The following is a 23493-nucleotide window of genomic DNA, read 5'->3' on the forward strand; positions in this document are numbered from 1 at the left end:
TGAGCGCCGGATATTTGAATCACTGGTTAATTGAATCAGCCGCTTTAATGAATCCAACCCTCAGAAATCCAGCTTTTACATTGAAAAACTGACAGTTATTTGAATCAAACACGCCGCTTTAATGAATCAAGAGTACGCGACTAACCATCTCAGAAATATGTGCTGCATCAGCGCAGTCTTTTTATTTCCTTTTACAAAAAAGGAAGTATTGTATTCGCGAAAAAATTTTCACCCAAAAATCGGCCTTCATTTCCATTTTGCTCGCCCCCGAATGAATGTTGAGTTTTTTTTTTCGACCCGACCACACGTGGATATGTGCCTAGGAATGTACAGATACCCGAAATATCCATTTTGACGATCCCCGAGTTAATTACAACTTTTCCCGTGACGTCTGTATGTACGTATGTATGTGCGTATGTCGCATAACTTAAGAACGGAATGTCCTAGAAAGTTGAAATTTGATACGTAGACTCCGTAGATACGTAGTGGGGTCTAGTTGTGCACCTTCCTTTTTGGTTGCATTCGGATGCTCCAAAGGGGGTCTTTTGCCTCTTTTTGGGGGGAAATCATTGTTAATTTCGATGCAAACTCAAGTGGTGTTATAATTTGGCGGACACTTGGCGATATATCGCCAGTCTTTCGGTCGCCAAGTTTTTTCGCCAACTTGGCGACAAATTTAAATTTTTTTCTTAAAATCTGGTTTCAATTTGGCCATTGTTGGTGATATTTAGAGGGTAAACTATTGAATCACATTAAAATTGGCAGTAATGGGGAAATGACATTAAATTGGAGTAAAAGAAAGTCATGTGATGCACACATCAGCTCGTTTTCTTTGCTTTCAACTCGTAATAGTTTTTTTTCTTTTCTTTCTTTTTTTTTTTTTTTGTTAACAGTATAATGTGGGGGGGGGGGACAGAGTGTTGCGCAGTTCTAGACAGTTTTCTCAGAAAAAGTAAAAAAATAAAAAATAAATAAAAATAGATAGAGATAGAGAGAGACATGGTGTCGGAGATGCGACTTCTGCGCACTGGGTTCTATCACTGACAGCGTAGTTTTATGTCGTTGAACAAAGATGTCGCTGCCTAAATTAATTACTACCTGTTTTTAGCAGGAGGTACACTTTTCGAAGCACATAAACCAAAATTATAATTTTGTAATTCCTTCTCCATATTGTTTTACAAAAAATCTCTCTAAATATTCAACGAATCAAAAAGTGAACGGCATACTTGTAATAATACTTTATCTCGTTTGTTCAAGGATTAAATAACGTTTTCTTAAATTGCACTCATAATTCCACATTGAGAAAAAAAATATATACATTGTTATTTTATTGAATCAGTCGCTTTAGTGAATCAGAACTGTTTGAAACAAACATGATTCAAATAAGCGGCGGCCACTATATTCGGTTAAATTTTAATTAAAAACTTGACAAAAGAAATACGCGGTTTTAGACGTTCTTATAAAACCAAAACCAAGTTTTAGGTAAATAAATAACTAGGCATAAGTGAATAATTGCTTTCAAAATAAAATCGAAAAACTTGATTACCCATTTTGAGTTAATTAGTTTTGTGGCATATCTCATTTCTCCATTAATAGGAGGATATTACAGGGTGTCCGAGAAGTCTTTGACACTTTTCAGAAATTCGGTTCAAAAATAAATAAATAAATAAATAAATAAATAAACGAGATGGAAAGTAAAATTATATTACATTTATTACCTCATATAGTAAAGTTTTTTTTAAAGCAAAAATGGCCGCAAAATTGCAATGCAAAATTGGGTGCGGGGATTTTTAAAACGAGAATTCCCAAACAGGTGGATCGAACGAGATGGTCCCATCCAGTGGCCCCCGCTTTCTTTCTTTGGGCATTCGTCAAAGACACAGTATTCCACCAAAGTGCACAATCTCACAAGTTACAGAATCAATGTTACAACGAACTTGGTCAGAAATTGATTATAGGATGGATATGCTTCGTGCGACGAAAGGGGCCCACATCGAGGTGTATTGATTCGTTTAAAAAAAACTTTACTACATGAGGTAATAAATGTAATTTAATTTTACTTTCTATCTCGTTTAATATTTTTTTTACCGAATTTTTGAAATGTGTCAAAGACTTCTCGGACACCCTGTATATCTTATTTCTTTATGGGACTTAAGGGGTTTAAGGACCTTTAATCTTCAGAATTTTCGATTTTCTGGAAAAAATATATGTTATGCATAATTTTATTCTGAACAATTTGATACCTTATTTATTACCATACGCCAAAAACTTTTCGAGTTATTGTAAAAATGGGTAAACTTTCCCCGTAGAGATTTATGTTAACAGCAGCTGTTTAAGCCTCTTTTTCTCAGGTGCCGATTTCTTCGGTTTTCTCGTTTTGCGCGCATGATATTTCAGAAAATTTGTTATATATTTCCGTAAAACTTTTCATGCATATTTGTCTGATACATCTTAACGATCTGAACCTAAATTTCAACTAAAAATTAAAGTAAATATTTAAAAATAAATATTTTTTTACCCAAAATTTTGGAAATTTTCGATATTAACTTACCAAATTAAAAAAAAAAAAAAAAATAATTTAAAAAAAAATAAATAAATTTAGGTTCAGTTCATAAATATAAACCAGACAAACATAGATTAAAAGTTTTAGGTTAGGCATTTTTACAATAACTCGAAAAGTTTTTGGCGTATAGTAATAAATAAGGTATCAAATTGTTCAGAATTAAACTGTGCAAAACATATATTTTTTCCAGAAAATCGAAAATTTTTGAAGTTTAAAGGTCCTTAGACCCCTTAAGAACCCATTCAAAAATGATCATTACAATTCCAATATTAACATCACGATGTTTTCTTTTTTCCTCACAGTGAAAATTACCTTGCGGATGACGTTTATCTGGCCACGTACGCCATGGCTGAAATAGGATACATGGCGATGGATATCGGAAATTACGAAGAGGCCATACAGTGGCTCGACAGATCGTGGTAAGTTACTTTAAGAATCTGGTACTTTTCCTATTAAAGGTAGACTTCGCACTCGACGTTAAATCCCGGTTATCACAAATTTGCCATTTCAAGTGCGCTTGCGCGCGGACTTTGCTGATTTCAAAACTCTTGCTAAATTAATTACAAACATTTTAAATTTGGTAATAAATATGAGATAGCAAAAGATAAAAATTAGAAATCACAAAGTTTTTTCTGATTTAGTTTTTAGGCCTCGGTAAAGATTGAATTTTGCGTCTTAATTATTAATGGATTCGGTGTTTGAATCGTCTGTCCTTTTTCAGGACCAAATTTTTAACCTCAGAAGAGCGTACTAGAATTTCAGCATCACTTCTAATACAAAGCCGAACCCTCAACCTAAATAAAAATGTATAATACTAAGCTGTTTACGCCTAACGTAAAATATCCGCAAAAGACGGATTTCTGTACTAATATTTCAATCATTTTTGAACTACACAACGTGTTTTACACTTATGTTAAATAAATATTTCCAAACTAATAAATATTGAAGTGTTATTTTTCTCTTAAGATTATCAATTATGCATATCCGTAGTTTCATATAATGTATCACGAAGTCGCTGTGAAAATATTCTAATCGCATTCATTAATTTGGTGGGACTCTCGCTCAGCTTAAATATAAACAAGCAACACGAAATCTTATAACAGAAAGCCCAAAAAGCTAAGTCCGCGCGCAAGCGCAGTTGAAATGGCAAATTTGTGATAACCGGGATTTAACGTCAAGTAGACTTCGCAGCCCCGGTCCAGTTCAACACTTCAAATGAAAAGCTTTTACTTTCTTTTATATCTAATTAACTTGCACTACCTCGAAAATAAAAGTTATGTCAAGTGACATGTGTTCAACAATCAAACTTGAACACAAAAAAAAATTGAACTTTGACATCTTGAATTCAAATTATGTTTTTCGCTATCACGAGTGTGTGTTTGTGTGTGTGTGGGGGGGAATGTGTATGTGTGTGTAGGCATGTGTGTGTGTGTGTGGGTATAGTTGTGTGTATGTGTGTTTGTGTGGGAGGGGTATGTGTATGTGTGGGTAGTTGTGTGTATGTGTTTGTGTGTGTAGGTGTATGTGTGTGTAGGTGTATGTGTGTGTAAGTGTGTGTACGAGTATGTGTGTAGGTATATGTATGCGTGTAAGTATAGGATATGGACGCAACCTGGAGACGGTTTTCGCTAGAAGAGCAGCATCGTGAGGCGGCCAGCCGACGGTGGTTCTGCAGAGGGAGGCGTGGGGAAAATAAAATCATAGGAGATCAAAACTGTCAAGTGAGAACAATAAGCGATCGGGATTGCTCCAAAAAATAAATAAAATCTAAAATTTCTCGAAAGATCGTGCAAAAATAAAAGGAAAAATTTTAAATCCTCCGATTACAGGAAAAGCTGCAAAACAAAAGCAAAAATTTCATTTGTTTACAGTCAACAACAAAAAAAAAAAAAAGGCAATAGATCTTTATTCTCAATTATTTCATTCACGCAAATAAAACTGAGCTCGTGGCAAACGATGAATTTCCGATTTAATATTGATGTTCCATATTTAAAAATGCTTATAACTTTTCTGCTGGTGATTTTGTTACGAAATCGTTACATTAACGAAACTTTACAAACACGAAACAAATTCTTCACTGCTTTTCATATGCATTTTTTAACTGATTAAAAAACTTCGAAATAAAAAAATCCAATCTAGTGCTTAAACAAAACAAAGCAATTTGAAACTTGAAACTTACTTTTCACAACATTTTCAGTGATTTTGGAAAAGATAAAATGAATTCCCGGCAGAAAAAATAAATTAATTTTAGTGTCGTGCGTGGCTTTAATTGCGCCATTTCCTTCTTTTTCAAAGCAATTGACCGTGGTCGTTACCATAACAACGCTAAAAGCTTCTCTTGAAACGGAATTTGTTGGCAGCAATCGGTTGATTACTTATTGTTTTGTAATTAAATCGAGAAGTAGATTGAGAGTGACTTGTTTTCTTGTTTTTGAAGGTCAGGTAAATTATTTTTATTTTGCTAGCACATCTTCTATCGAAAAAGAAAATCCATTGAATTTCGTACCCTACTTACGATATGACAGTGGTACTATTTTCACGTCAGAAGTAACTCTAGTGAAGTAATTTACTATGGACAGGGTTGAGCAAGGTTTGTGCACTATTATTCATCAGTTTTTATTTATTTTAAACTACTATTTTTTCATTAGTACGGTTCGTCAAACTTCACAAAAATTATATGTTTTTTTTTTTTTTTTTTTTTGCAATTCCTAAAAAAGTGAAGGTTTTTAAACATGTTGTACTCATTTGTACTCATTGAAAATTATACCGCGTGATACTTCAGAATCTCTATTTTGATAATCTGAACTAAAAGTTTGCCCGAATTTGCCCGAAAAAATAATAACGCGATCAATAGAGCAGTTGTGATTTTTGTTTATTTCTCTTTTTTCGGTTGTTTTTAGGTTTACAAGCTTCAGTTACATCTATGAGTCGAATACAACTGCATAAGATGTTAATTGGCAGTACAGAAAGGTCCTTTGATGGAAAGTTTAAAGAACTAATTAAAAATCTAGCTAAAATTACTAATTGCCCTTGCGAAAAATTGTCGGAAGTTAAAAACACCATTAACAGTTTTAAAATTGTTTACATGCGAAAATGGATGGCATGTAATAGAATGGAAAGCCGATTTCTAGAAAACAACCAAAATTGGTTAAAAGAAGGGGTTATGTTACCTACCTACTCAGTTCCGGGTCTTTTACCATTAGGAAGACCCAGTAAGGATTTCGGAGAATCAAGTGAAAGAACGAAGCGCCAAAAAACATCGGAACTAAGAAAAAATGTTGTTGTTGATGAATTAACGTATGCTGCTCAAATGAGTCATCGTGCCATAGGCAACACAGACGTGGCAAAAGTTATCCAAGACATAAATAAGTCTCCAACCAGAGCAACAAAGTTTCGAAAAGCAGTCACTGCTGGTTGCATTACTATCAAAAAACACTCGCCGGAAGAGGCTTTAGCAATATTTGTTGAAGCTAATTTGTCTAGGAGTCAGTATGAAGTCATACAGTAGGCTAACAAAGATGTTTATCCTTGTTATAAATATGTACAAAAAGCAAAGCGAGAATGTTATCCGAAAACGTTTGTCGATGAAACTTGTGCTCAAATACAGTTGCAGGATTTAGTAGATCACACAGTCATAAGATTGTGCATGTATTTAGAGCCAGTGTTCCAAGCATACAGTCATGAAGAATCTGCAGATTTTGTGTTGATTTTTAAGTGGGGTTGTGACGGATCAAAGCAAAGCCAGTACAAACAAAAATTTGAAAATGAGGATGGCACTGATGCTCACATTTTCCTCAGTTCTCTTGTGCCTCTTAGATTAATGTCGGGCAAAAATGTTATCTGGCAGAATCCTTGTCCATCGTCACCTAGATTTTGCAGACCTATTAGAATAAGGTTTATTAAAGAGAAGAAAGACATCACAAACGAAGAGATTTGGTATATAGAAAATCAAGCAAAAAACTTAGTTCCAACAAATGTTAGTGAAACAATTAAAATAAAACATTTGTTACTGCGTACAATGGTGGACGGCAAAGTGTGTGATGCGGTCACTGACACTGCATCTACTATGCGCTGCTATATATGCAGTAGCACGTCAAAAACCTTTAATGACTTATCAGCAAAAAGCACAGAAGATCCAGAGACTTTTAAATTCGGGCTATCTATTCTGCACGCTAGGATTCGGTTTTTCGAATTTTTATTACATTTATCATATAAGATAAAAGCAGGAGTATTCAAAGGTCGTATTACAAAGAAAAATGAAAAAGATCAAATTAAGGCAGCCAAAGTGATAATTGTTTGGTTTCCTTTTACATATCTAAGCCAGTTAATAATCGGTATAACTTTTATGAGTTGCGTTTGAGCAAGAAAAATTAAGAGTATACATATAACTTGCCCGAGTTTATTATTAGCAACCATTTTTTAGTGAAAAACTAGCAGAATAATCATTATATTTGGAAAATTTGATTTATGGCCAGCTTTTTGGCTCAAATGCCCCACTGTGCGACGTAACATGGTCATGTTTCACTGTCACCCAACCCTAATTCCAAAACTTTCTTCCCTTGACTATTGTTTCCCAATTCCCCCTGCAGAGATTTTCCCGCGTTATCTCCTACCTCGGCGGGCCTGGTACATAAATACTTCGTTTTCTGTCATCAACTAATGTGCTGAGAAGCTAATGACAATTTGAATTCCTGCTCTACTGTTTTGAAATTTCTGGATGATCTCAATTTTATCCATTGATAAATTACAAAACCATCATTTAACAAGCAATTTTTATAGTTTCTTTGAGCATCTTATGCCATGTTTGGAACAATTTAAGGGCAGGGGCAGTCGTGCTGTTTCTACGACTACGATCATTTCCATAGAACGGGGATTAACAACCGGAGGCAGCAAGTCCAATACGTTGCTTAGAAAACCTGAGCCAAAGGTGCCAAATCACGCAGAGAAACTGCGCGATTTAAGTGCGGTTGGCACGTTTTAAGTGAAGCTAGTGTAAGAAACTAGTTTTCTTCCAGTTTTTTGCTTTAAATGCCCTCACGAGACTTAAGGTCCTTTCTTCAAGAAGGTAGGATTCAACTCCTCCTGCCTTTTACCACTCCTCAATGTTTTTTCTACATTAAGGGGTCTAAAAAGACCTTTAACCTTAAAACTTTTCGACTTTCTGGAAAAAAATATATGTTATGCGTAATTTAATACTGAACAATTTGATATCTTATTTATTACCATGCGCAAAAAACTTTTCAAGTTATCGTAAAAATGCGTAAACTTTCCCCATAGAGATTTATGTTAACAGCAGCTGTTTAAGCCTCTTTTTCTCCGGTGCCGTTTTATTCGGTTTTCTCGTTTTGCGCGCATGATATCTCACAAAGTTTCTTATATACTTCCGTAAAACTTTTCATGCATGTTTGTCTGCTATATTTTTATGATCTGAACCTAAATTTTAACTAAAAATGAAAGTTAATATTTAAAAAAAAATGTTGCCCAAAATTTGGGAAATTTTTGATATTTACTTATAAAATTTCAAAATAAATAAATAAATAAATAAATTTAGGTTCAGGTCACAAATATAAACCAGATAAACATACATTAAAAGTTTTACTGGAATATATGAGAAACATCATGAAATATCATGCACGCAAAACGAGAAAACCGAGGAAAACAGCACCTGAGAAAAAGAATTTCTAAGGGAAGAGGTCACGTTTTTGAACGATAACTTGAAAAGTTTTTTGTGTATGGTAATAAATAAGGTATCAAACTGTTCAGAATTAAAATATACATAACATATATTTTTTCCGGAAAGTCGAAAATTTTGAAAGTTAAAGGTCCTTAGACCTTAATAGAAATGCGTTCTTTTGTTTCTGTGTAAAACATTTTGAAATAAGGAACAGTATTTTATAGCAAAATTTAGTGAGAAATTTACTTTTGACCAACTTGGATATTGTAATCACCAATTGCTTTTTCCAGCCACTCGCACACAGACTACCACCTGGAATCCTTCCTCCACTATCGCATCCATGCAGCCATCCGACACATCCAGAGCCTAAGCTCTCTTCTAGACCACACCACCGTCAGCGACAACAGGCCAGAAGAGAACAGACTGTACAGCTGTTCGTTGAGCCCACCTTCGCAGAAGAACCCGATCGCAATCTATGACTCCCCAGTGCCAGCTCCTGTCTCATTCTAGTCCATTTTGAAATCTTTACCGTTGTGCCGTTACATAGATGATTTGACTGATGCATCTGCGCTGTGTATAAAATAAGCTATCCGTTCATTAGAAAATCTCTTGGAAACTGGGCTTCTATAAAGATTGCTTCTACTGTTTGACCACGGATTGTATGGAATTGGCAAACATCCAGTTGGGGCGACTCCATCTGAATGAGGAGAAAAATAAAAATTTTATGCGCGTATTCCGCTCATTTGAACGATACCTCAGCTTAATTAGAGGCTAACATACATCTGCAAAATCTGACATCCCCGAAAACTAACAGATGCTTCCATTTCCGCGTGTAAACCGGATGTTTGCCTTTCCATACAATCCGTGGTTAGACAGTAATTGCAGTCGACTCCCGCTACAAAGCGATCCGACTTACGCGAAATGGCTACAACGCGATTTTTCCCCGGTAAAGAATTTTAACCGACTTACGCGAAATGACTATAACGCGATTTTTTTACCGGGTAAATAATTTTAGACCTAACGCGAATCCTCCGCCCGCAACACGAAAATTTTCCGAAGGGAATCGCGGTGTGTAAGTATCGGCTTAGTTATTGGATACTAAAAAAAAAATTTCGTGAATGGACCTTCATCCCTTTGGCATCACTGAGAGTGGAAGTTCCCACACCACATACTAGTCTGAACATCGGTTATACAAATAACTACTCCCCAATTTCCATTTATTTTTTTCATTCTAAATAGGGGAAGTTGATGAAATATAATGACACCTAAGAGCGTTGTTTCATTTAAAGTTTGAAGATAGAATGAAAAAGAGAAAGTTTCTGACAATTAAAGAAAAGCTAAAGATTATGTTGAATAAAACGGTTTCTTTTTTTAAAATATAAATAAAATTTAGTTTTTTATGTGAGAAACAGTGATGTATACTTAAAATACACCGCCAGCTCAGTTATTCCATCCGAGGACTGCAGTTTCGTGTTTTTTAGCACTCATCAGCCCGGAATAGGAATCACATGAGCTGGAGGCGAAAAACCTCTTAAGGGAGCCAAGAGAGCCAAATAAACTAGTAGCTAAAGCATAATTAGCAAACCAGATGAGCGATCGCAGCAATGGTGCGGTTCAACTCAAAGATTGATGGCAAAGCATGGTATTTTGTAGTAAGTTACCGCCCTAAAGCCAGGGCTAAGGCAGAAATACTTAAAATAACTTACTTACTTACTACAAAAAATTAACTTACTACAAAATACCATGCTTTGCCATCAATCTTTGAGTTGAACCGCACCATTGCTGTGATCGCTCATCTGGTTTGCTAATTATGCTTTAGCTACTAGTTTATTTGGCTCTCTTGGCTCCCTTAAGAGGTTTTTCGCCTCCAGCTCATGTGATTCCTATTCCGGGCTGATGAGTGCTAAAAAGCACGAAACTGCAGTCCTCGGACGGAATAACTGAGCTGGCGGTGTATTTTAAGTATTTCTGCCTTAGCCCTGGCTTTAGGGGGGTAACTTACTACAAAAGTGATGCATAGTTAAGAAAGGGTTTTTAACAGTTTGAGGTGGTGTTTACAAGTGTCTTTAATTATATGGGTATGTTTATAAAAGTTTTTACGCATACCGTTTTCCACAACGCGAAATTTCGACTTACGCGAGGGGTCTTGGAACGCATCCCTCGCGTATGTCGAGACTCGACTGTATACAGCTCTTCTTAAGTAGCGTTAGTTAAGAAGCTGTATCGTTACAACGTTACTGAAGAAAAAGATGTATTTTTGCAATTATAAAGTCCAAGTTTCTTAGAGATTTTCCAGTAAACGGACAGATTTTTTTTTCAGTATAAGAAAGAGTCAACGTTTTAATTGTTGTATTCTTGATTGGAAAAAAGAAAATATTTCATTTTTTCTTCAGATATTTTCAGCAAATAAAAAATAGTGCCTAATGACCTTTCGGACATTTTCAACTTGCCATTTTTCTCCCAATTAAGAGCATTTAGTGATGGTTAATTAACATTATCGAGTTTACCATCAGGGCATATGCCTAAGAGTATTGATTTTAACATAACCGAGAAATTCTATTTTTATATCAAACATTTTTTACACTTCATTTTATTTTATATGACTGAAATATTTTTTAATAAAGATTTGTACAGTATTGTTGCACAAGTGATCTTTACGGGGAATTTTTATTTCCCAGATTTTTTGTTATTTCATTTTGTTATTGTGTACAAAGCGAATATTTTATAACGTTTGTTGATACTCAAGATCATGCTTATATTTGTATTGAAATGTTGAAAATCTATCGCAAATTTAATTGTGGAAGTGTAAATTTATTTTATGTATGGAAGATATGTGTGTATCAGTAATAAAAGTTTAATATAATTATCTTCATAATAATGTATTGTGGTTATTACGTGTCATGAATATGATATAAAAAACTAAAAAAACACGCTTTCGTAGCAAAATGAACTGAAAAGTGAAAAATAATGTTTGAATGTTAGTAGTTGACCAATCACTTAATTTTAATGTAATACAAAAAACCATGGGGTGCTGTCTATTTACATTTTTGCTTGGACAACAAATGGCAGAAATTCAAGACAACTGATAAGAAGCCCCCCACGCTTTTTTGTATTACATTAAAATTAAGTGATTAGTCAACTACTATCATTCAAAGATTATTTTTCATTTTTTAGTTCATTTTGCTACGAAAGCGTGTTTTTTTAATTTTTTAAACTATTATTTTATTTTTCTGTTTTTTAGTCTTATGTTAGAGAATTATCAGGCAAAATTGCAATTACTTCTTTTCGTAAAAGTCTTAGTTGGGACTTAATTGACGAAACTATTTATAAAACGAGTGCGAAGTAATATCTTAAAGTTAAGACAAGGGCACCCCAATGGGAAGCTACTGTGAGTCATCGATGTATGTTTGCGGAAATCATATTTATATTTCTTTGAATATTGGAGATGCATTTGAATAAAAGTTTTGTTCAACAATGGTCTGATCAGCAATGAATTTCCAATTGAAGGCTCCCCTAAATTTTGGCATGAAATTAGTTAAAAACAATTATATTTCATGTTCTAATTACCTTGGAACATTGGAACAAATTTTGTCTGATGCAGAAAAATTAAAGGTTTTTAAATAATTTTTGCGAGCATTTTTTAGTGTATTTTTTTTTTTAATTTTTCCTTTTCCACATTGTTGGATTTATGCCAAAATATTGATTAAAATCGGAGAAAACTAACAATTAAAAGAGTTAACTAATTAATTTGATTATAGAATATTTCATTGTCATCGGGTCTGAGGCCGCGTGCCAAATTTTAAAAGAATCCAATCACAGGAAGTGGGCGAAATTTGAGCAGCAAGATTCCGTTACAAGATGCATACTTACAGGTGAAGCTAATAAAAGCGTGTTAAAAAAGAAACAACGATGCATGAAATAAATTTTGCGCAGCGGGACGATAGCAACCAGAATTCTTTTTCAAAAGGGATCTTGAATCTAACCACCAACCCAGTTTAACATAAAATGAGCGATTCAGAATGAAGCAAACATAATTATATAAACTTTTAATTTCAAAAAGGAGACAACTATGAAATGTATTTTTTCGCTGGCAAGACATGTTCATTGACTGGGTTGCTGCGCGTTTTTTCCCCTATCCCCCCCCCCCCTCAAACAAAAAACTGAAGCAGAACTATAAACACCCTCTCTGTTATCGTTGTTTTTGAAAATAAAAATGCTTTTAATCTCACACCAAATTCTTTAGGTTTTCATGATAATAGGAATGTCTGAAAATGAGATTGCGCTAAGTCTTGATTTATAGATCAGACTATAGTGGCACTCGTACGGCTTTTCCCGTAGTGGAAAATTAAAAGGTCATTTGGTTCGCCTGTATATTAAAAAATAATGGATGATGAAGTTCCCGCCAATTGGCTATGTTAAATGGATCTCCCATGTTACGGTTCCAGGTTATGATGATTTCGTAATTTACTATTCCACGTTGTAATAATTTGCTCGGAAAATTTATTCTTAAAATTGGTATAGAAAAAGAACAAAATCGAATTTTCGAAAAATCTTTTCGAGGTGCACACCCCCATGCTACAAACTAACTTTGTGCCAAATTTCATGAAAATCGGCCGAACGGTCTAGGCGCTATGCGCGTCACAGAGATCCGGACAGAAATCCTGACAGGCAGAGGGACTTTCTACTTTATTATTATTAAAGATAAAGATACCCTAGATGACACAAATAAGGAAATAATGATAAAATTAGAGCTTTTTTTGGTTAAAAAAAAAGCACAAAAATCATAACGCGGAGTTGAGATGCAGCCTGTGTTGAACCGGAGATCTGAGAGTCAAACAGGTACTGACCACCTCTGAGAAGTTGAGTTGACCTTGAGCAAGCCCATTTCTTTTAAGGGAGAGCAATCAGTAAGAAAAGGAATTTTTTGGCGCAGAGTTGGGCTACCATTGCAAACCCTTTTATCGGCGAGAAAATCCTGTACCGCTTGCTACATTTCAACTGAATAGTAATATTGTTCGACAAACGGGCAATAACACTGCAAACTAAATCCGCAAGTTCTGAAGCCGTTTTTCCTCACCCCTATTTCAACAAATGGAATCTTTTATTGGTCGGGCAGGGGAGCTCAACTTGCCAGAGGTGGACAGTAGAGGTCTGTCTTGTCTCTTGTTGGTAATCTTGGTGATGTTTTTAAAAGTATATTGGATCTTGTCGGCATACGTCAGACGGATGGAAGATGAGCCACGACAACAACAGTTAAAAAAATGCAGATGGCTGCAAGAAAGTAAAAAAACCCAAAATGGGGTGGTTTCCTTCAGTCAGAAGTACTACTTTTAGTCATTGAAATGGATTTTATGAGCAAAAAAAAATTACATGGACCCAGAAAATATTTTTCATTGTCCCAACAGTTTTTTTTTTTTTTTTTGATTAATTGTTTTAAATGTCCGATTTCTCAAACAAGGCGTGGTCTTTATGACGTCACAAATGATGCAATTTGGCGCATCTTTCTACTACGTTTCCACGTTATGATAATCAAGCAGCGAATTAAAATTGCGCTCTACGCTTGCTATCAACCCTATCGTTGCCAATACACGTGAGTAAAGATAAGAATTAAATATTTTGTTCTGTGAATGACAACACTGAATGGCATTTCATCGTTTGTGATGTCACACGACAGAAGTGTAAACAATGAAAGCGCAACGAAATGATTTAAGTAATTTTTTGATAAATATTAAACTTAAATAAATTATTTGAAAAATGGTCAGATCCTATGTTTTTAAGCATGCTCTTTCAGAAAAAAATACTTTTAAAATTATGGAAACTACCCAATTGCGTAGTTGCTTCAGTACGAAATGATTGCATGAACTGGTTGAATGTGGTGATGTGGAAGATAAAATATTTTAATAAAAAATCATGTGTCACTGTCCTTACAGCATTACTCCACGAAGAATATTGTAGTAGTCACTACTAATTGTTTTAAAACAATTTCCAAATCAGTTCGTTTAATATAAGTTTCATGTAGTGTCTTAACTATCCAAAATGGACAGATACACAAATTTATGTGTATACGACTGAGTATACTGAATGTGGTAACGTGGGAGATAAAAGCCTACAATAAAACCCAGAGTGACTGTCATTACCATTATTCCACAACTGAACATTGCTGTTGTTCCTCTGCCATTCATTTTGATGCAAATTCTGAATCAGTTTAACATTTGTTCCAGTTGCTGGTCAGACTGTCATATATGGATACATCATAAATAAAGAATTGATTTGATAAATGTTGAGCTGCTTTAGGTTTTGAGAAAAGTAGGTGATTGTAAGAATAAAACCCCAAATTTAGTGCTTGCTTTTATTCGAAGCAATTGAATGCACCGAATGTGGTAATGTAGAAGACAAAAGCCTCCCATAAAGCCACGTGCCACAGTCATTACCATTCCACCACAGAAGAACAATGCAGTTGTCTCTGTCGCTAATTTTGAAACAATTTCTAAAGAAGTTTGCTTTAATATCTTTAATTATTGTCCAATTTACATTCCATTAACTGAATTACCAGAGCATCTCAGAAAGCAGAAAACATTAAACAACCACAGCATGCCGTTTCAAATGTGTTCCATTCGAGAACAATTCTCAAAACTGTGTACTTCACTGCTGCCTTGTTTACCATTCCACAAAGCGCGTGAAAAAAGAATAAATGCCGAAAATTAAGGCAATTTACTTCTTCGCAGAAACAGTTCACCCCCGTCATCCCCATTAAACGAGCAATAAGAACTACACACTAAGGCCCTATTGGAGAGGAGCCGACGCATCCGCCATTTTGGAGCAAACTTGATCCAGTGCTTCGTAGCGATAGCATTGCTGCTGATGTTTACATTTCTTTAGCATGTGTTAAATTGAGTCAAATAGCTGGTTGTTCGGCTGTTAATTGTGCAAACAGCTCCAAAAAAGGATTTCAACTCTTCAGATTTCCAGCAAATGCAAAAAGAAATGGATAATTAATAGTCCGCGAGGTGACCAGCAGCCTGGAAACGACGCCAACTGTTTCCAGAATTTCGCCAATGTTCACCTTCGCTCTCCAACTCTCGTTCCCTATTTGGCGAATGATTGCCAATAAAGGTAGCTTTCCCTGTTGTACGCTTGCTCCAAAATGGCGGATGCGTCGGCCTCTCCAGTTATAGGGGCTCTACTACACACGACCACCCCCTTCTTCTACGAGTTCCCGACGCCATTTGCGCCGCTAAATGCACTACGATGGCAATAAGGTGGAACGATGCAGATGAAGTCCACCGAAATCAAAGATAGTAGTTGCAAGAAAAAGAAGGAGAACTTCAGACTCTAGAAGAGTGTTACGGTTATAGGAGTGGGGGCGCTGCTTGACACTCCTGTAGAATAAATTGCGTTCGCTGAGGCAGGATTAATGAATCGCGACGGGGTCTAAATTGTTATAAATGGCCAGGGGGGTCTTTTGGAAATATAGAAAAATGGAGGCAAACATTGCTCTGCACCCACCTGCTGCATGCGAAATGGGTTCGGTGGGAGTGAGAGCATTATTCCACCCCCTTGCATACGTGGTACATAAAAGAAGGGTTCGCTTTGCCTTCAAGGAGGGGGTGTGTTATAGAATTTAAAGATTTATGGGAGAAATTTTCCTGAAGTAAAATCGATAGATACTACTCTTTCTGCTGGTTGTTATACACATCCCATTATTTTTATGATGTGTGTGGTTATGGTTGTGGTAAAAGGGCTGTTCTCTCCATGAAAATCATCGCAAATAAAAGTGGAGATGGGTGCAAACGTATGCTTTTATATTTTTTTTATTATAAAACTTTGTTTTTAAATTTACATTTTTAAACAAATTGTTTCAGCATTTAAGCGTGTGCCAGCTTGTCCCGTCAAGTTGTAGATACCACATTCACACTTAGATTGAAAATACTCTAATTCAGTCTATGGATTAAGAAAGTTACAGATCGCGGATTAAATGCATTGGATTAAATATTTTAGACCTGGGTTAAGTATTACTGATTAGATATCTTTTCTTGCATTTTTGATTGAATATCTTTGATGAAGCATATTTCATTCAGTATCTTTGGTTAAAAATCTTCAATTAGATATATCACTTTAAAACTTTGGGACAAAAATCTCTTGTAATAATTTATGTTACATTAGGATTCCTGTTTTGTCTTTTTTGTGTTCTAAAATATTTTTCTTGGTCCGCATACTGCCTAAAATTTAAACAGCAGAACCAAAATGTTTTTCAAGAAACGTTTGATTCTCAACAAGTTTCCAACTCACAAACTCTTATTTTCAAAATTTATTATTTTCACTGGATGTTCCACCAACAATCAAGTTAAACTTTAATCAGATACCGTTGGAGCCTTCTTCAACCAGCCAGAAGACTTGTGTTTCTTTCGAAAAATACTCAGGGGAATCCTTTGAACAAAACTCTAATATCATCTAAGATCGTCTAATATTGAGATTTTGGAACTTCAATTTCGAAAAAAATCCAATGGAAAGTTCTGGTTCCTATCGCCAGAGCAATGAAAGATGGGCTACAGTTGCGTTTTCAAAACTTCAATTCCGTGAGAATTCCGGGGAATTTCCTTTTTTCTAACACCAACGAAGATTATGTAAAAGTGCCGTTTTTGGAAATTAAATATTGAGAATATAGATGAAGAAGGTTCCTGTATCTCGCTCAAGGAGGGGGCGATCGCCCCTCCCTTAAATCCGTCCTTGTTCAAAACTACAATTTTTTTCGACTAATTGAATTTGCATTCTAGTGTAGCTTTTCATACTGATCTCATTATGAATTACGTTGTTAAATAAGCAAGGTATAGGTTACATAGGTTAATATTATAACTTAAACAATATGAAAAAACAGCTAGTAAAATGATTTGGCAGAATTTTTTAAAAGGTTGAATAAATATCTCTACTAATAATAAAGCTGAAAGTCTCTCTGTCTGGATGTACGGATCTCTGTGACGCGCATAGCACCTAGACCGTTCGGCCGATTTTCATGAAATTTGGCACAAAGTTAGCTTGTAGCATCGGGGTGTGCACCTCGAAGCGATTTTTCGAAAATTCGATTTTGTTCTTTTTTTATTCCAATTTTAAGAACAAAACTATAAGATGGACGAGTAAATTACGAAATTATCATAACGTGGAACCGTAACATGGGTACAAGCCAATTGGCGAGAAAATTCACCATACATTATTTACGAAATTATCATAACGTGGAATCGTAACTTGGGCACAAACCAATTGGCGAGATACGAAATTATCATAACGTGGAACAAGCCAACTGGCGAGAAAATTCACCATACATTATTTGTAAATATACAGGCGAACCTAAAGACCTTTTAATTTTTCTATTACGGGCAAAGCCATGCGGGTACCACTAGTTTGAAATAAACTAGAAGCGAAACTCAATGCATTGCTAAGTGCTGGAGTCAGGTTGTGAGTTTTCGACTAAGAGGAAAGAGAAACGAGGAGCTGGCTATCATAGGAAAAAAAGATGAAAGACATCCTTCTGATGCCACCCGAAAAGCTTTTGGAATATTCATTTGGTTCGAAACAGAATATTTTGACGCACTGAATTTAAAACGCATGTAAGTAATTAATTCGAGTCAAAGTTGTAAAGTAAATGCAATAGTTTTGAATCAATTAAGAGTAAGTAGATTGAGGACATTGCAAATTCATTCTTCGACAGGAAATTCATTGAAATAATTCAGTTAGAGTGATTATATTTCTTGTTCACATCGAATAACTACTGTATTCATCATTGATGCAAGTCTTAATGAGTCAAGAAAGTTTCACTGCAGAAAGTAAAAATAATAACAATAAAAATAAATATTAAATTTCTTTACATAAAGGGTTTTAAAGATCTTAGTTACCGGAATTTAAACTGTTTACTTCTGCAGTTTATCATGTAGTTTTACTTTTGTTTCATAGCAGCAATCTAGCTTTTAAGCTGCTCAAGCCTTCATCCTATAGCTAAAAATATTTTAATGATTTTTAATGAGTTATGATACACATTATTTCTCAAAGGTGGTTTTTTTGAGCAATCACGATTGCTTATTCTTCTCACTTGACTGTTTTTGACGTTCCTTTGATTTTTCCCACCGCCACCCTCCGCACCATCACCGTCGACGGGCTCCTCACGATGCTGCTCCTATAGCGAAAGCCGTCTCCAGGTTGCATCCATGTCCCACACACACGCGCATACATACACAACTATACACACACGCACACATACACACACACAAACACATATACACACGCATACATACAGACCCACACATACACACAACTACCCACACATTCATACCTGCACACAGACACAAACACATATGCCTACACACACACACACATACCCCCCCCCCCACACACATTCATACACACAACTACCCACACACTTATGCCAGCACACAGACACAAACACACATGCCTACACACATACACATAACCCGTACACACAAACACATACCCCAACACACAAACACACACGCCTACATACACACACTCGTGATTGCGAAAAACATAATTTGAATTCAAGATGTCAAAATTCAATTTTTTTTTTTTTTTTTTTTTTTTTTTTTGCGGGGGAACTCGAAACTTTAAACTTTTAACTTCTTAAAGTTTCGCTGAAGCTTCTTAATAATTCATCAAACTTCGTATGTAAGGCATCATTTTAAAGATTTTTTCCACTGCTTTCGGTGAAAAATAAACAGACAACTCACACGGTGGTAGTTTTTTCGAAAAAATCGATTTATTCTGTTTTCTGAATTGAACATTGCTTTAATGTATAAGGAAATGTTAAGGGCGCCCATATAGTGGGGCAAGAGGGGGCTCAAGCCCCCCCCCCCCTTAGAAATGAGAACTTCCTTGCTTTTAACGCTTTTTTCTTTGCAAAAATGTATAAAAATTTCTTTTCCAGCCATTTATGAATAACTTATTAAAAATGCCAAATTTTAATATTTTTAATCTGTACTGAAATGGGTTTTTACGGGGAATATATTCTGCTAAACCATGGGGGAAATTTTTGATCCCCCCTCAAAATTTTTCCGTATGGGCGCCCTTGGAATTGCAGCTCAGTTAGTCAGAACGTGCTTAATAGCGCGAAGATCGTGGGTTCAATCCCACCATAGGCTTTGTTCTTTGTTGAATGACTTTTTCGTCGGGTAATTTTGATCCAAATTTCCAAGAATATATAGTCTAAACTGATTTTGCAGGATTCTAAACCTCAGTTGTACTGTTGCGTTACAATCAGAAAAGAAAACGTTTATTTCAGCATGGCAAATCACAGCATTATGAATAATATTTCTTAAAGGCTTTTTTGTTTTTGTGGGTGCTTCCTTACTACTTTATAAAACTACAACAGCAAGACATCATTTTATTGAGCAATAACGATTGCTTATTGCTCTCACTTGACTGTTTTTGAGGTCCCACCATTTTATTTTCCCTCCAGCACCCTCTGCAGCACCACCGTCGACCGGCTCCTCACGATGCTGCTCCTATAGCGAAAACAGTCTCCAGGTTGAGTCCATATCCTACACCTCTACATACACACACGCATGCTTACACACACACACAAACACATACTCACACGCATGCCTACACACACACAAACACATACCCACACGCATGCCTACACACACACATACCCACACACACATACACACACCCACATACACACACATGCCTGCACACAGACACAAACACACACGCCTACATAAACACATACCCATACACATGCCTGCACACAAGCAAAAAAACACGTGATTGCAAAAAACATAATTTGAATTCAAGATGTCAAAATTCAAATTAATTTTTTTTATTTTTCACCTCCATCGGCGAAAAACAAACAATTCACAATGTGGCTGTTTTTTGGAAAATTAGTTAAAAGAAATCGGGTTTTTGAATTACATCTGCCGAGCGCGAATACTCCGCACTTACTATTCCCATCACCCATTTCCATTTTCTTTGTCTATAAGTGAATTAATTTTGCCAATTACTTCTTTAATGAGGAAAAACCATGACTCATTTTCCCGTTATGAACAGCAGGGAGGGGTTCGAATCGATCCCTCTCTGATCTGTTCACTTCATTTCAAGTTATCAAAATCTCATCTTGAAGTGAGAAAAAAAAAATCTTTGCAGCTTGGAATGTTTCCTATTAAACTCCCCCCTGCGATGTGATGACACCGCATCGATCAAACTTGAATCCAACCCCCAATCGTTCGTGATCGATGGGGGCATATGAGAGAATTTCGTTCGCCCCATTCGCATGTCGTTCTAAAACGGCAAATAACAATGATGGTTGTTGAGTTTACAGTTTTCCAAATTCAACTAGTATGTTGTGGCCATCACGAAACTTTCTTCTATATTTTTCTTTTTTTTTTCTGATCCCTCCCCATGCTTGACGAGGAAGCAATATTCCCAACAAAAACAAAATTACACATGCAAAAACTTGACGACCATCCCAATGTCTGAATTATTGCAAAAGCAAAGCAAAGAGCGAAAATTGAAAGTTATTTTAAAAGCCTTGCTTGAATTAATTACAAATATTTTATTTGTTAACAAACATAAGATGGCAACAGTTAAAAATTTTAAATCATTGAGATAATATTTCCGATCATTTCCATACAATTAAAATCACGAGAAATACGCAGACGACAATCTATTACGATTTATCTTTCTTATTGTTGCATTAATAAAAATAATTTTATTCGCAAAAAAAAAAAAAAAATCAACACCTCTTGGAGCGATCGGCGTCAAAATAGAACCAAAGCCTGTTTACATATGGATTCACATATATTCCAAATTTCAACCAGAACGTAGCATTACTTCTTGAGATATGGCACTCAAAATGGAAAAAAAGAACGGGTGATTGCGCTACCCCCTTTTTAGCTGTTGACACAAAAATAAAATCAGTTCTTATACCCACTAAGGGCTACTTGCCGATAAATTTTTCTTTCATTCCGTTCATTATTTCTTGAGATACAGCAGTCACAATTGACGACAAAAAACGTTCTATAGCTCAACCCCCGTTTGAGTTATTGACACCAAAATTGAATCAGCACCTGTTCCTGTTAATACCAACATATGGACCAAATTTTGTTTGATTCCGCCAGTTACTTCCTGAGGAATAGCAAGCACGCGTAACTCGAAAAACGTCCCATTGCTCCACCCCCCTTGGAGGAATTCGCGCCAAAAACTAATGGGCACAAGTTCACATAGGGGCACATATGTGTACTAAATTTCGTTCGATTTCATGCGGTAGTTTTTGTTGTAGAGCGGCCACAAAAAACTGGTCACACACAGACGTGACACACATACATACACACACACATACATACATACACACACACATACACACACACACACACAGACAGACAGACATTTTCCAAAAATGGTCGAAATGGACTCAGCACACCTCAAAACGTTCGAATCCGTCAAAATTCGAAATTCGAAAATTTGCACGAATCCAATACTTTCTTCTATATATTAGATATAGAAGAAAGTAAAAATCATTGGTAAATCAAATTCAAGTACATTTCTGATAGCTGAACTTTCCCAATTTCTTCGCTTCCCGGACTGTCGGTTTAACTTCCTGACTTGGACTTTCGTTCCATATCAAATGCCAGTTCAAAAGTTAAATTCTTAAAGCTTAATGTGGAAGATTTCCTGATTACAAAAAGACATTTAATTAGCCAATAAACATTTTCGCAAAACAGAGTGATACAGTTGTGTGAAAAAACATGTTACAGACTCCACCATTCCAAAACGGCAAATAACAATGATAGTTGTTGAGTTTACAGTTTTCCAAGTTCAAACATCATTGGTAAATCAAATTCAAGTACATTTTTGATAGTTGAACTTCCCCAATTCCTTCGCTTCTCGGACTGTCGGTTTAACTTCCTGACTTGGGCTTTCGTTCCATATGAAATGCTAGTTCAAAAGTTAAATTCTTAAAAGCTTAATGTGGAAGACTTCCTGATGACAAAAAGGCATTTAATTAGCCAATAAACATTTTCGCAAAACAGTGTGATACAGTCGTGTGAAAAAACATGTTACAGACTCCACCATTTGCTTCGCACAGATCGACGTCATTTTTTCCAACAGTTAAATAAAGCTACGGTTCCAGTTAAGAGTTCTCTAGCGGTTAATCCCCTTTGCATTTTTCCGACAATGGTAGTGAAAAACATTCTAATTCTGTTATTATTAATGATTGTTCATTTCAAGTTTTTTTATCTCAATATTACATATTTTATCCGAATAATTAAGACAAAAGGATAAAAAAATTATAATATTTTGCAATTGCTTAAAATTTAAGTTGATACCAGAATAAATTACACACTGAAGGTTTAAAATGTGTGTTACACTACTAGAACATACTTTATGAATGATTGTTTAGTTGAAGTGTTTTATCTCAATCGCACATGTTCTATTTGACAAACAGAGTGATCAAAGCCAGGGGTATCCAACTGGTTGAGGGGGGGGGGGGGGGGGGGGGGGGGGGTATGGCGCACACTGGGCCATTAAAATTTTTAAGTATGTTGTTTTGAAGTGTATTTTTCTTGTTTTTAAGGGGATCTTGCTCTTTAGGGGTGTCTTCGCGATATGTAGAGGGCGCTCTTGTTCTTCGGGTGGGGAGGGGAGGAATCCCTGTCTAAACAATTCTTATATTTTTGCAATTGCTTAAAATTCAAGTTGATACTATGATACTAGAATAGTAAGTAATTGCAGCATTACAAAGTGTGTTACACTATTAAAACATTTTTTATGCATCCGTGAGCAAGGAAAAAGATGAATGATTGCTTAGTTCAAGTGCAACTCGCATAATTTGTTGGACGAATTAAGACAAACAGATCGAGAAAAATTCATACATTTTTGCATTTGCTTAAAATTCAATTTGATACTAGAATAAGTAAGGAATTGCAGCTTTAAAAATTGCGTTTCGATATTAAAACATGATTTATATATCAATAGTTGCGCCCGCACGGCTTTGCCCGTAGCAGAAAAATAAAAGGTTTTTTGGTTCGCCTGTATATTTACAAATAATGTATGATGAATTTCTCGCCAGATGGCTTGCCCATGTTACGGTTCCACGTTGTGATAACTTGATTGTGATTTACTCGTCCATCTTATGATAATTTTTCTCGTGAAAATGTTCTTAAAATTGGAATAGAAAACGGACAAATTCGAATTTTCGAAAAATCGCTTCGAGGTGCACAGCCCCATGCTACAAACTAATTCTGTGCCA

At 35.6% G+C, this 23493-nt stretch overlaps 1 protein-coding gene across 1 annotated transcript in view; it reads left to right on the forward strand.

Annotated features, from left to right (window-relative positions):
* LOC129220415 (tetratricopeptide repeat protein 39B-like) overlaps positions 1-8847 on the forward strand; it is a 114980-nt gene extending 106133 nt beyond the window's left edge. The window contains exons 17-18 of the mRNA XM_054854838.1: positions 2866-2982; positions 8528-8847. Of these exons, the coding sequence (XP_054710813.1) occupies positions 2866-2982; positions 8528-8747 (337 nt within the window). The 3' untranslated portion in view covers positions 8748-8847. The remainder of the gene's footprint in view (positions 1-2865; positions 2983-8527) is intronic.
* The last annotated feature ends 14646 nt before the right edge of the window (positions 8848-23493 follow it).

Source organism: Uloborus diversus, chromosome 1 (assembly GCF_026930045.1).
Source record: "Uloborus diversus isolate 005 chromosome 1, Udiv.v.3.1, whole genome shotgun sequence".
NCBI classification, from domain to species: domain Eukaryota; kingdom Metazoa; phylum Arthropoda; class Arachnida; order Araneae; family Uloboridae; genus Uloborus; species Uloborus diversus.